Raw genomic sequence first — 12672 nt, 5'->3', positions numbered from 1 at the left:
CCATCGACCATCGGGGTAAATTTTGAAGCGCATATGGCGGTCAATCCAGATGGCTAGTATCATTTGATTGCGTTTTTCATTTGAAAGAAAATTCTTATAAATACGCCGTAGTTGGGGATCGATCACAACTCGAATGTCCTACTGTTGCACCGTTGCCTCGGGCATATCAAATTTTAATATGAAACATGAGATCGTGTTGTTATGAATGGATGAAGAAAATTTTGAATCATTTTAAATGAAAATAAATATACTCCTGTAAATGGAAATGGGATACATGATTTTGGAACTGTTTTTTGTCTGGTTTTTAAATTTTTTTCTTTAGCCCGTAACGTAACGGTCTTGCGTATGTCGTTTCGGTTGTAGCGGTCGCTTTCGTTCGCCAAATGTTAAGCCGTCCCCTTCCCGCTTTCTGATGACACCTCTTAAAGCCCTAAACCATTCCCTTCCAAGCTCATCGATGGCGACGAACTTGTGAGCATCTCCATCGGTTGCTTGCGCCTCTTTTGTCAATCGCGGAGCCCGGTCTCTCAGCGGTCGACGGACATGGCGAGGCTTCTCCTGCGGGCTTCTTTAAGAGCAGCACTTTATGCTTCACAGGTTCTATTCCTGATTTGGATTCTTCGTTTTCCTACTTCGTTTCACTGCAAAGGTTGGATTTTTTGCATTCGGAAGTTTTTTCTTGTGTGTGTGTGTGTGTGTGTGTTGAATTTGCTTCTTGTTTTTCTACCCTGATGCTACAGTAGCCTTAAAGCAGTCGTTACTAGCGACGATATGTAGATATAAGCCCTACATATAATGGACGGAGGGGACGAGAATCTTTTCTCATGTTCTTTGGTTGACGACTTTTGCCTGACGGTATTTGGCAACGGTAATCTGTACTAAAGAAATGTTTATTTGGGGTTACAGATCCAATGCACGTGCAGCTTATTTGTAACCTATCGGAATGTGCTATGTTTTTCACGTCATATCAAAAGCATGCGTGACAAATTGAATAGAGTTGGGAGTTTTCTTTTACTTTCTGGAAATGTGCATAAAATTTTGTAGAAACAGAAGTTGGTATAGATAGCATATGGACTTAAAAAACATATAAGATTCTCTCTCTCTCTCTCTCGTTTCTTTTTATTTTTATTTTTAAGAAAATTTATTTGGAGGAATGCTACGCATAATAGGAAACATAATTGACAAATTTTCATTGTCGATTCTAGAAGAAATTTAGTTCCTGATCGGGAAGCTGAGGTTTCAGAACTTAGCTATCTATTTCTGAGTAATATACCAATCAAAGGATTATTTATCTAGATTAAACAACCACTGGCTAGTCTATCATGTTACTTTTCTCATTCTTGTATCCTAACTGATATCTTTAGCTTGTTTCTAGTTTCAGAAATATGGAGAAGGAGTCCCAGCACCTGCATTTCAATTTTGTAACTTTTCTTCCAAAGGTAATGTAAGCTTTCATTCCATGTTTTATGTATACCTCAAATTTGTTCCTGTATAAGCTGTTGCTCTTTTCATGCGATATTTAGTATGCTATCCATCTTACCCACAGAGCATTAATGCATAAGAATAATCATTAGAATCAATCTCTTTGACTTTATTTGTTAAACATTCATTTCATCATCTTCATTTACTGCAAGTATTTCTCTTGTATAATTATGTGCTCTTTGATTCCATGAAAGTTTGTTGGTTTTAATGAAAGTTTGTTGGTTTTAATTGAATCTTATTTTCAATGCTTGCCATTGTAGCTAAAAGAAAGTCCAAGTCAGATGGATCTGAATCTGGTAACTTTTCTTCCAAAGGTATTATAAGCTTTCAATCCATGTTTTATGTGTACTTCAAATGTGTTCCTGTATAAACTATTGCTCTTTTCACATGATATTTAATATGCCATCCATGTGTTACCCACAGGGGATTAATGTATGGAGAATAATCCATTTGAATCAATCTCTTAGACTTCATTATTTGTTAAACATGCATGTCATCTTCATTTAGCGTGAGTATTGCTCTTGTATAAGCATGTGCTCTTTGATTGCCTTAAAGTTTGCTGATGGTTTATGGATTGAATCTTAATTTCAATGCTTGCTACTGTAGCTAAAAGAAAGTCCAAGTTAGATGGATCCGAATCGGGTAACTTTTCTTCCAAAGGTAATATATGCTTTCATTCCAAGTTTTATGTATACTTCAAATGTGTTTCTGTATAAACTATTTCTCTTTTCATGCAATATTTGATATGCCATCCATCTTACTGACAGAGGATTAGTGCATGAAGAATAATCATTCGAATCAATCTCTTGGACTTCATTATTTGTTAAACATGCATTTCATCATCTTCTTTTACTGCGAATATTACTCTTGCATAATCATTGAGCTCTTTGACTGCCTGAAAGTTTGCTGATGGTTACGGATTGTATCTTATTTTCAATGTTGCCATTGTAGCTAAAAGAAAGTCCAAGTCAGATGGATCTGAATCTGGTAAAGAAATTCTATCTAAGAAAGATCTTGCTTTACGGCAGGCCTTGGACCAGATTACTGATTCATTTGGGAAGGGCTCAATCATGTGGCTTGGTCGTGCTCATGCTCCTAGTGAAGTCCCTGTTGTATCTACAGGATCTATTGCATTGGATATGGCATTGGGAATTGGTGGCCTTCCAAAGGTATTTTCACAAGTGTAATTGGATAACATTTAAGCTTCTTTGATGATCACTGATGAAAAACTTAAAAGGAAGTTTTGATCATATTAGGGAAGGGGCTTTAATAATTATTCTGTTGTCAGCATTTACTTATTAGTTATCTTTGGTTTACCGCTTTTTTAAAAAAAAGAAATTACCAGAAATGCATATAAGAAATGATGCAGCATGCAAAAACAGTTATATTCAAGTAGACCTGTATTATTCTAATTTATTTTTCATCTGGACTAATCGATATACTTGAACTTTTGTCTCTGACAGGGGCGTGTTGTGGAGATATATGGTCCAGAGGCTTCAGGAAAAACTGCACTTGCTCTTCATGTTATTGCAGAATCTCAAAAGAATGGGGGTAATATTTAATTTGGCTAATTATTATATGGTCCATTAACATTTATAAGAATGATATCTCATGGCTTGCAATCCATATTTTGGTTGTTTTCATGTCTTTGTAATTTGTTTACAATTAAAATAGCTTAGATAATGAATTATTATTCTTGTAAAAAAATTTGTGATTTTCTCTATCATTTTCACTAATTATTTGGTTGTTACAGGTTCTTGTGCTTTTGTAGATGCAGAACATGCTCTGGATCCAGGATTGGCTGAGTCCATTGGTGTAAAAATGGATAATTTATTATTGTCACAGCCAGATAGTAGTGAGCAGGCACTTAGTCTCATTGACAATCTAATTAGGAGTGGTTCAGTTGATGTTGTGGTTGTCGACAGTGTAAGTTGAGAAGTTTTTAGTTATGATGCAAGAATCTCTGATACTATTCTTTACCCAATAAACTTTAGGACATTGAATTGAGAGCTTTCATGATATGTGAAATTCTTTGTATTTTTCATCTGTTTCATTCTTGTGCTTAATTATATTTTTCCTACTTATGTGATTCTCCGCTTCACATACTTGATCTTTATCTTTTGACACTTTCCTCAGCCTTGTACAAATTTTCAATAGTCTATATGACTAAGTTTATACCAACTAAAGATGTATAACCGCGAAAATTATAATTTTAATTGTGACATACCTGCACATGCTTGATCTTTATATGCTCACTATGATAGGATCTCAGACAAATAAATCACAGGTAGCGATTATGTGTCTGATTTATTCAAAAAAGTAATTGTGATTCCTTTCGATACAATTAAGTTGTAATAGAGAAATAGTATCCAACTAAAAAAGTCTGCATTTGCAAATATGTTTAGATTTTCTTATTCCAACTCAATGGCTAATGAAATAATATGCCATGTGGGACTAAATCTAAATATTCTAGTACTTGTTAAGCTGAAGCATAGATGTTGATCAATGTCTAACTTGTTAGTCTTACAAAAAGCAAAAAAAAATTCTACAAAGAGAATGCAATCGTGAAGATACTTACAAAGATAAGGAAGGCCACACAGTAGTACAACATTTGAGAAATTTTGATGGCAAGCGTTCCTATTTGGGACTATACCTATATAGACAAAATGGAAACATGTAAGATTTGTTGGCATAATGCATCATATGTGATTGGTTCCTATGTTTAATTCGGCACAGTGCAAAACACTAGAAGAAACAGAAACTTAATTCATAATGTTCTTTCTAGGTTGCAGTCTTGCCACTTGATTTAAACATAATTTCCTGTCCAGTTGGCTTAACTGTATTGAAATTGAATCAGTGTTGTTGAAGAGAATTTAGGGCACTTAATGTTTCTCAAATATGAACTTCCTGGATTAACTTCCTAAGATTGCCTTTCCATGGTTCATATGTGCTGATAATATGATTATGTTTTGAACACGGTTTTCATTTCTAGATCTAATTGGAAGAATACTTTGGCATTGAGAATTGGCAAACTAACTTTTGAGGGTATTCAAATCCAGTAACTGGTAACACATCCATTCATAGCCAAATAATGGTTCAGAGGATGATTCTGAAGCTATCTTTTGTGAACTTTTGACAGAGGCCATTTCAGGTCTAGTCCTGTTCTTGTACTATACCTATGACCAATTTTGTTTTGGGAACAATCTTGCAGTTGTAGGTATTATCTTTAATGAATTATCCACTAAACTGTTCTCAACTACACTTATTATTTAATCTTTTCTAAAAATTATTGTCAGATACTTCATTAGCATTAGAATTGGATAATTACCTGACTAATTGTCCTTTTACACTCTAGGTTTCTGCCCTTGTGCCTAAAAGTGAACCTGATGGTGAGATGGGAGATGCCCATATGGCTCTTCAAGCAAGGTTGATGAGCCAAGCTTTGCGCAAATTGACTCATGCATTATCAATGTCGCAGACAATTTTGCTGTTTATTAATCAGGTACCGTTTGCAAAGTAACATATTGAAAGTTCTACTTGATTCACAAAATCATGAATCAAAATGGAATCAGCATCTTTACAAAATAGGTCTTTGGTCTCCATCCATGGAAGATCAAATGTGATTTCATTGTTATGTCACTCCAGTTTTCTTTTATTCCAAAAAGTAATTGTGACATACTTTTCCACTATTTGCTATCTACACATCCTACTGCTTATGCAGGTTAGAGCAAAGCCGAGCACATCCTGTGGACCTTCAGAAGTGACCTCAGGCGGCAATGCCTTGAAGTTTTATGCATCTGTTCGCTTGAACATCAGACGAATTGGCTTCATTAAAATGGGTGAAGAGGTAAATGAATTATACAATATTTAGTTTTAGTTAATTTTTTGTTACATCACTGTTAAGTATTTCTATGAACAGTTTACATTAAAGTAGCTCTGAAGTTTGAGTAGAGTATTCTTACATATTCGCTATTCATGTTTCTAAATTTAGATCTGACAAGCTTAGTTCTAAAACCTGATTGAACTGCCACTTCGATCAGAAAAACAATTAGTGGATACTTCTGAGATTTGGGACAGTTCACGAATTGGATATGCAAAACTGGCTGGTTTTCACAAAAAAATAAAAAGGACCGGCTGGTTTTCAGAAAAACTTGGCAAGTTTTCTTTTATGACTTGAAATGTCAAAAATGCTAACTCAAAATTTGACATAATTTAATTTTGGCAGGCAAACATTTCTTTTTAATATTTTTGACATACTTTAATAATAATTACATCCATAAAAACACTCGAATCTTCCATTTAAAAAGTAACTGCAAGTTGGCTATTTTTATTCCTATAACACTACTTATTTCTTGTTTGCTAGTAAAATTGTTTTTTGTACAGTTATGATTTTTCCTAAGTATAATTTCAGCAGAATTTATCTTAAATGGACGAGATTAATATGCAACTATAAGATTAATTTGGGCGAGTCTTTCAAATTAGCTTGTCTTGGTTGATGTCTCAGTTGATTTACAATGCATTATAACTATATCAAAAAGTTGATAGAAACAATTGACTCTAGGATAGGATTGACTGATTTATCACTTGCTTTCATGTAATTGAGTTACGAGATGATCTCCTTTTCCAAGGGAATAGTTAGCAATGAGGAGAGATTCATGATGAATTATTTTGTTCTTTTTCGCTTTCTGAAGCATATTTGATCTTAACTAATGAAAATCCAAACGTGCCTAATCTGGACAACAATCTTAATATCATTGAGATCTTGCAGACTTCAGGGAATCAAGTGTCAGTGAGAATTGTGAAGAATAAGCATGCTCCTCCATTTAGGACAGTGCAATTTCGGCTTGAGCCCAGCAAGGGGATCTCCCAGGAATTTGAGCTAATAGATCTTGGCTTGAAACACAAGCTCATTACAAAAGGTGGTGGTGCTATGTATAGTTTCCATGGGCAGAGCTTCAGAGGGAAAGATGCTATCAAGCACTATCTTATTAAGAATGACTCGGTAAAAGAAGAGTTAGCAACAACGCTGAGGCAGAAGATATTATACAACAATGACGATGACAATAAAGTTGACTCCCAGAGCGACGCCACAAATGAGTAAGTATCTGAAGAGCTAATCACGTCTGATACAACTGACTAGGAACTTATTGCCTTAGTTTGATGTATCATTGCTTACCAGAAGCTGAAAAAGTACTATGGTGAAGCCCTGAAGGTTAGTTACCTAGCGTTCTATCGCGAAGCATCAATAGGATGAGGGTTCTCAAAGTTCCTCGAACATTGACCCTGAAGGTGTAACAAGTGCAATGCATTGCTCATCGATATGTATTTAATCGTTGTGACACCAATATTTCTTTTGTTTTTTTCCTGGAAATTGAAATTAGTTTGATTCATCATTTGATTCATGTACTAACTCATCATTCTATACATTTATTGAAATTAGTTTAATTCATTCTCAAAGTTGAATTTGTATATATATGCTTGCCAATGACACCAAAGTGATATATTGCAAATGTTTTAGTTGCATAATTATAAGGAGATGAGCCCGCAAAGGAACACATATATGACAATTTAGTACTACATTTCAAACATAGATATTATTTCAATAAATTTATCCCGTTATTATTATTATTATTATTAATACTACATTTCAAACATAGATAGTGGTTAATAATAATAATTATTATTATTATTTTTGCTTAATTACATGGAAGCTTGGGGAAGGGCTCAGGTTGGTTGTGCAGAAGTTCAATGGGTTGTGGGCTCAACAAATCAACTTGTTTCATTCATGGTTGTGCAGAAGTTCAAGGATGAGATAATAATTTCGAAAGGATCAATTTTTCTTAAGCCAAAAAAGGAGGAAAAAAAAAAATACAGAGTTAACAAATTTTGGTTTAAGACAGATTAACAACCCCTCTAACGGTCGGATGGTCGCATCAAGTCAATTGTACATCAGCATTAACCACGATTAAAGTTGATACAAAGTGGAAAATGTAACAAGAGTTAAACTAATCATTATGCTCAAAATGGACAACGGGCTTTCTCTGCTACAGACGATGGTGAGAACACCTCAAGTTGGTTGAAAAAAGACATGCCTACTACTTCTTGGCATACGTGATGAGCATAGGATTCTGTGTGATCTTGAAACCCTGAAGCCCTTGCATCGCCACTGTCGACTGCATCTCGTCTCCGTACTCCACAAAGGCGATCCCTGGCTTTGCTTCGACCATCCTAACCTCTTTGAAACCCGGATACTGGCAGAAGAACATCTGCAGCATCATCGGGGTAGTCTCGTGTGGAAGGTTCTGCACGAAGAGAATGTTGTTGGGCAAGGCTGGTGCTTCTGGTAGCATCGACTTGGACCCTCCGCCATAGGGCAACTGCGAAAGCTGAAAAAAGTTTGACAAGGAAAACGATGTTCCAGAGGAATCGCAAACATGACTAAATTAACAAATTCAGTTCTACGTTTCGATACATTGATAGCCAAGAGAGAATTGAAAACATGTGGGCGATACCGATGATAATGGATCAACCGTGAATATTACACAATGATTTTCATCAAGGTATATACCTTCCATGAGAAATATGAGTAAGCTTTTCACATCCAATCGCAGATTATCACCATACCATTCTTTTTTCCTTCATATTACTTTTAGTTTCATACAAATATACCTCAATAAAGAACTCCACATCTCATTAAAGGAACAACATAATTAAATCATCTAATCTACTCTATGGAATGGAGTTGGTATCAAAATCTTGCTTCCCTAGACTACACATCTTAAATTGATGGGAACTCAATCTCACACATGCATTTCGTTTACTAGCGTCTTTTACAGGCATAACAGCATGTGTCTATATACTATACTAATGTAAACATTGCATGACATTTTATTGAGCGTGGCTGAAGAATATATGGATACATAAAAACATTTGATCAGACAGGCGAGAAGGTGAATGGGATTAGTTTCCTGCTAATGCTCAGTGAAGATATTTTATGGCTGCTAATGCAAAGCTATCTCAAGAACATGAATGGGGAGGGTTTACCATCACTTGGTAAGAGAAAAAAACGTGTACTATAACCATAACACCTATCATCATAATTCATAAATGCAACTTGATTTGTGATGATTGCAGATAGCAGCAGCAGCATCTTTATTTCTCAACTTTCTAATATATACAAAACTGTGTCCTAAGCATCTTGTGTTAAAAATGAGTTGAGATTTCTCAGATACATGTTGGAACTTGGAATAACCAATTCAGCCAAACAACCATAGAGCCCATTGCGTATATGCACACACGTGCTTGGACGCACAGAGCAGGTAATAGAAAGGGCATTCTAGTAAGATGTGGGTTGATTTGGTCAAAGCCATTGTTCATCTCAAGAATGAAAAAATATTCCACTCACGTCATTCAAAATACCATCTATTGTTTAGGAGAAAAAATAGGAACAAAAATTGACGAGTCAAGTCAGTCTGATCTAGAGAACATATTTTATGTCTGGCGAAAATATTAATAACCAACAAAAATAGAAAGTTGAACAAGCTTACAGGTGGTACAGCTCCATAGGCACCAGAATAAGCAGAATTCAACCCTGCCCCAGCTTGCTTAGAATCATGGTGTGGGTCTCGCTTCTTTCTTTCAGCTGCATGACCAAATACCAAGACAAATCGAGTCTCAACCTCAAGCCTCAACATAAAAAACCATCAGAAATCATGAATAATTAATTAAATAACATCATGTTTCACATGAGTTATTAATTTAGGAACAAATTGCATGTATGATCCCTGACAAATCTGTATCTGCAGGTTAACTGATTCACTCATGCATACACGTATGATCACAATAATAAAATTTCAACATAGATTCACCCTGGCATACAAGCATATTTAAAAGTTTATTTGCAGATAACAAAAATAGGCATAGGCATACCATTGTCTGTGGATTTAAGGTGTCCACCTCTATAGAACCATTTTTAACTCAGTGGGAATGGTAGTTTTTTAATCATCTATGTTTAAAACTCTTAAAAAGCATCAACTTGGTAACTATTTTATGGAGATTTAAACTCCAGAATCAACAAACATGAAAACATGCTAAATGAAAATAGAAAATAAGAACTATCCTACCTCTGTCATCATGTCTCTTCCGTCTTTCACGAGGGACAAATGTTCCATCAGCCTTTGCGATTATGTCGGACTTGGTCTTTGCATACTGAATTCTCTGGATAACCAAAAATGTTGTAATTAATGAGGGACTATGTTGTAATTAATGAGAAAGTCATACCTTTGACATTAATAAGCTAATTCATGCCAAACTAATGAAACACACAATTAGACTGTGTAAATAAAGTATAGTCTAGTCATGCTCTATCAATTTATCCATTACAAACAAGAAAATCCTAACAAATGGTTGGTCATGGCCTTAAAAGAACTTATGCAACCGAGAACGCATGATGGCTAAAACAAACAGCAAATTCAAGAAATAGCTACCTCCAATAGTAATGCCTGGTATATAAAATGCATTACAAAAATGTCCAACTGATGTGTATGTATACACACACACATATAGTCGTGTTCTATCAATTTATCCATTACAACATAAAAATTCTAACAAATAGTCAGTCATGACCTTGAAAGAACTTATGCAACCCTTGGAGAATGCATGATGGCTAAAAAATACAGCAAATTAAAGAAATAGCTACCTCCAATACTACGATAGTTGTAAAGAAAATTCCAACTGGTGCATCTGATTATTATAACAAGTTGGAGACTTCCAATGCCACCAAAAAATGTACAGTTGCAGTCATGAAGAATCACTTGTTTTTAATCTAGAACATCAATAGCCTGCCATTCTCTTTTCAGTAATGGTTAATATATTGCAGAAATAGCATTGAATGTCTATAATACAAACATGATATCCACCACAAAAAGAGTGTCACTATGCCTGCATCATAATTTCACAACACTAATAATATGATGTTTCCAAAACTTGTGATAGAAATTGTAGATGTTGAAGCATTAGATCTAATCATTCATGAAAGATTCAGGAAATCATATAAAGCTTTCAAAGGCACTGTTTCCATGTGCAGACAGTAACCATTAAACTGTCTTACCATGGGCTTGTCATAGAATGGAAATCCTTGCATCCTTTTAAGTGCCTCAGTCGCTGACGATACATCCTCAAAGATTACCCATGCCTGTCCCTTGTGTTTCAATGTCTTAAAAGCAAGGACCTCTAATATCTTGCCAAATTGAGAAAAAACTGCACGCAAGGACTTCTTGAGTTCTAAAAAAGGAACATATGTTAGTTCTGGTGAAGCAAGTAAGCGACTAACATAAATAACAAAGAAAAAAAAATAGGAAAGACACATTTAATATTATATTCCCATGACATAGGATAAAGCTATTGTGCAACCGAGCCGAAAGAAGCAAGCTGAACAGACAAGTTATATGAGTGGAGATTTCATAATTGAAATCAAAAGGCTGTCATTGATTATACAACAATTACAGAAATATGATAAGTACTTTATAAACTATTTCTCCAGGTTATTAATAAGAATGATTACCATCTTCATTGATAAATAATATCAGAGCAAGGTTGCAAATTCAAGATCCCAAAGTACTTCCCAGAGGTGGTGTGAGATTGTTACCTTTGAGGGGATAGCAATATTCTTTGACTCAAATGTGCCTATTGTGAAAGGCGTGTATATAAGTGTTCTTGATTACCTAACAGGTCGATTGAGAAATGCCTCAAGACCACCCACAGCATGTGAGATGCATGACATGAAACAATTTTACAAGAGTGATTACAAAGCTATTACCACTGACAACATGTTGAATCAATGTCCAAATGTTCAACACATTGAACCGCATCTTCACGCTGTGGTCAATCCGACGTATGCAAACAATCACAGCAAAAAATCCCATTTGCAGCTTAAATCATACAAATCAACCAAGTAGGAAATCCTTGCCAACGAAAACACGCAAGAAAAACTATAAAGACACTACTAAAACATAGAGCTAGCATAAACTCAAGAAACGGAGAAAAATAGTGAACTTTGCATCAATTTCATTTGGGCTAATCAGCGAAGAAAAAGTAGGAAAGGAAATTCAACATGCATTTTACGTTGCGGGCATATAGAACAGAAGCATAAAGTAAAACAAGTTTTTATGCACAAACATCAAATGAAAAAAATCGAACATCAAGGTTTATAAGACGAAAACCGAAAAAAAAAAAGTGGCCAAAATCTGGACGATCTAGAATAAAAATTAGGAAAGAAGATAAAAATGAGCCAATTGGATAGCATAAGGCGAAAACTACTCCTGATCTTTCTAGGGTTTATGAGACCAGAAAGTGGAGGTCTAACACATCAGAATGAGGAGCTCACCGTCGAGCTTAATCTTCTCGTTGAGATTGTTGATGTAGATTGTCATATTGGCTGGGACTGACGGAGCGTCACTGCCGGCACCGGCGCCGCCGCCATCGGTGCTCATCTCTCTCGATCAATCTTCTCGAGCAAGAAATGATGGAGGCCGGAGCGCAACTCAGGTTTTAAACCGGTTAAGAAAGCCCGAACCGGTCGGCCACCTGATAACTCAGCCCGACCCATCACATAATTCAATATTTCTTTTTTAAATAATTGAAAATTCACCCTAAAAATAAAATCATGTGTCTTATTTTATTTTGTCAAAATCAAGCATAATCTTTTCTCTTTTTTTTCTCAAATTTTTTAGATAAAAAATTCAAAAAAAATGTAAAGGGTCAATAAACCCATTAGTTAATGATCAAATATAGATCAAAATTCTTAAAATCTAGATAAATGTAAAAAATTAACTTCAGCTACAAAATGATATTTTATATACTTTATTAAATTATTGGTGACCAAAATCAACTGGCCTATTAGCTCAGTTGGTTAGAGCGTCGTGCTAATAACGCGAAGGTCGCAGGTTCGAAACCTGCATATGGGCCATTTTTTAGTTGGTTATTTTAATGATTTTATTTTATTTAAAACAGGCCTATTAATGGTTAAGCGTCGTGCTAATAACGCCAAAATGATTTTGTTTTATTTAAAAAATTATTATTGGTAACAAAATCCTGGCCTATTAGCTCAGTTGGTTAGAGCGTCGTGCTAATAACGCGAAGGTCGCAGGTTCGAAACCTGCATGGGCCATTTTTTAATTTTTATGATTTTGT

At 35.2% G+C, this 12672-nt stretch overlaps 2 protein-coding genes and 2 non-coding genes across 5 annotated transcripts; 3 read left to right on the top strand and 1 right to left on the bottom strand.

The window, feature by feature from the left end:
• The first annotated feature begins 474 nt into the window (after positions 1–474).
• LOC141847887 (DNA repair protein recA homolog 3, mitochondrial-like) lies at positions 475–6839 on the top strand. The gene is made up of 10 exons (XM_074735985.1): positions 475–597; positions 1376–1439; positions 1743–1796; positions 2089–2142; positions 2434–2651; positions 2946–3033; positions 3236–3408; positions 4838–4984; positions 5204–5329; positions 6251–6839. The coding sequence occupies exons 1-10, from the start codon at positions 544–546 to the stop codon at positions 6581–6583; spliced, it is 1311 nt and encodes a 436-aa protein (XP_074592086.1). The 5' UTR covers positions 475–543; the 3' UTR covers positions 6584–6839.
• A 512-nt stretch (positions 6840–7351) lies between these two features.
• Positions 7352–12021, bottom strand: LOC141847551 (U1 small nuclear ribonucleoprotein A-like). Of its 2 annotated transcripts, none has more exons than XM_074735607.1 (5): positions 11867–12021; positions 10592–10764; positions 9606–9699; positions 9030–9124; positions 7352–7868 (listed from the first exon to the last, which is right to left on the bottom strand). In XM_074735607.1, the coding sequence occupies exons 1-5, from the start codon at positions 11970–11972 to the stop codon at positions 7578–7580; spliced, it is 759 nt and encodes a 252-aa protein (XP_074591708.1). In that variant the 5' UTR covers positions 11973–12021; the 3' UTR covers positions 7352–7577. The 2 variants fall into 2 exon arrangements, with proteins under 2 accessions (XP_074591708.1, XP_074591710.1); XM_074735609.1 differs by having other exon boundaries at positions 7352–7859.
• A 351-nt stretch (positions 12022–12372) lies between these two features.
• TRNAI-AAU (transfer RNA isoleucine (anticodon AAU)) lies at positions 12373–12448 on the top strand. The gene has a single exon. It is a non-coding gene; the product is annotated as a tRNA-Ile (tRNA).
• Positions 12449–12575: 127 nt separating this feature from the next.
• Positions 12576–12649, top strand: TRNAI-AAU (transfer RNA isoleucine (anticodon AAU)). The gene has a single exon. It is a non-coding gene; the product is annotated as a tRNA-Ile (tRNA).
• Positions 12650–12672: the final 23 nt, after the last annotated feature.

Source organism: Curcuma longa, chromosome 16, assembly GCF_044706935.1.
Source record: "Curcuma longa cultivar G26 ecotype Majalengka, Jawa Barat chromosome 16, ITB_CL_G26_1.1, whole genome shotgun sequence".
Taxonomy (NCBI): domain Eukaryota; kingdom Viridiplantae; phylum Streptophyta; class Magnoliopsida; order Zingiberales; family Zingiberaceae; genus Curcuma; species Curcuma longa.
Note: the sequence above shows the minus strand (reverse complement) of the source record. Positions and strands in the feature narration are given on the sequence as shown.

Excerpts from the sequence above, each read along its gene's own strand:
- LOC141847887 (XM_074735985.1), top strand. The coding sequence starts at position 544 with ATGGCGAGGCTTCTCCTGCGGGCTTCTTTAAGAGCAGCACTTTATGCT. Across the intron at positions 3,034-3,235 it reads AGAATCTCAAAAGAATGGGG|GTTCTTGTGCTTTTGTAGAT; the intron begins GTAATATTTAAT and ends TGGTTGTTACAG. Across the intron at positions 5,330-6,250 it reads TCATTAAAATGGGTGAAGAG|ACTTCAGGGAATCAAGTGTC; the intron begins GTAAATGAATTA and ends GAGATCTTGCAG.
- LOC141847551 (XM_074735607.1), bottom strand. The coding sequence starts at position 11,972 with ATGAGCACCGATGGCGGCGGCGCCGGTGCCGGCAGTGACGCTCCGTCA. Across the intron at positions 9,700-10,591 it reads CATTCTATGACAAGCCCATG|AGAATTCAGTATGCAAAGAC; the intron begins GTAAGACAGTTT and ends TTGGTTATCCAG. Across the intron at positions 7,869-9,029 it reads CCTATGGAGCTGTACCACCT|CTTTCGCAGTTGCCCTATGG; the intron begins GTAAGCTTGTTC and ends AACTTTTTTCAG.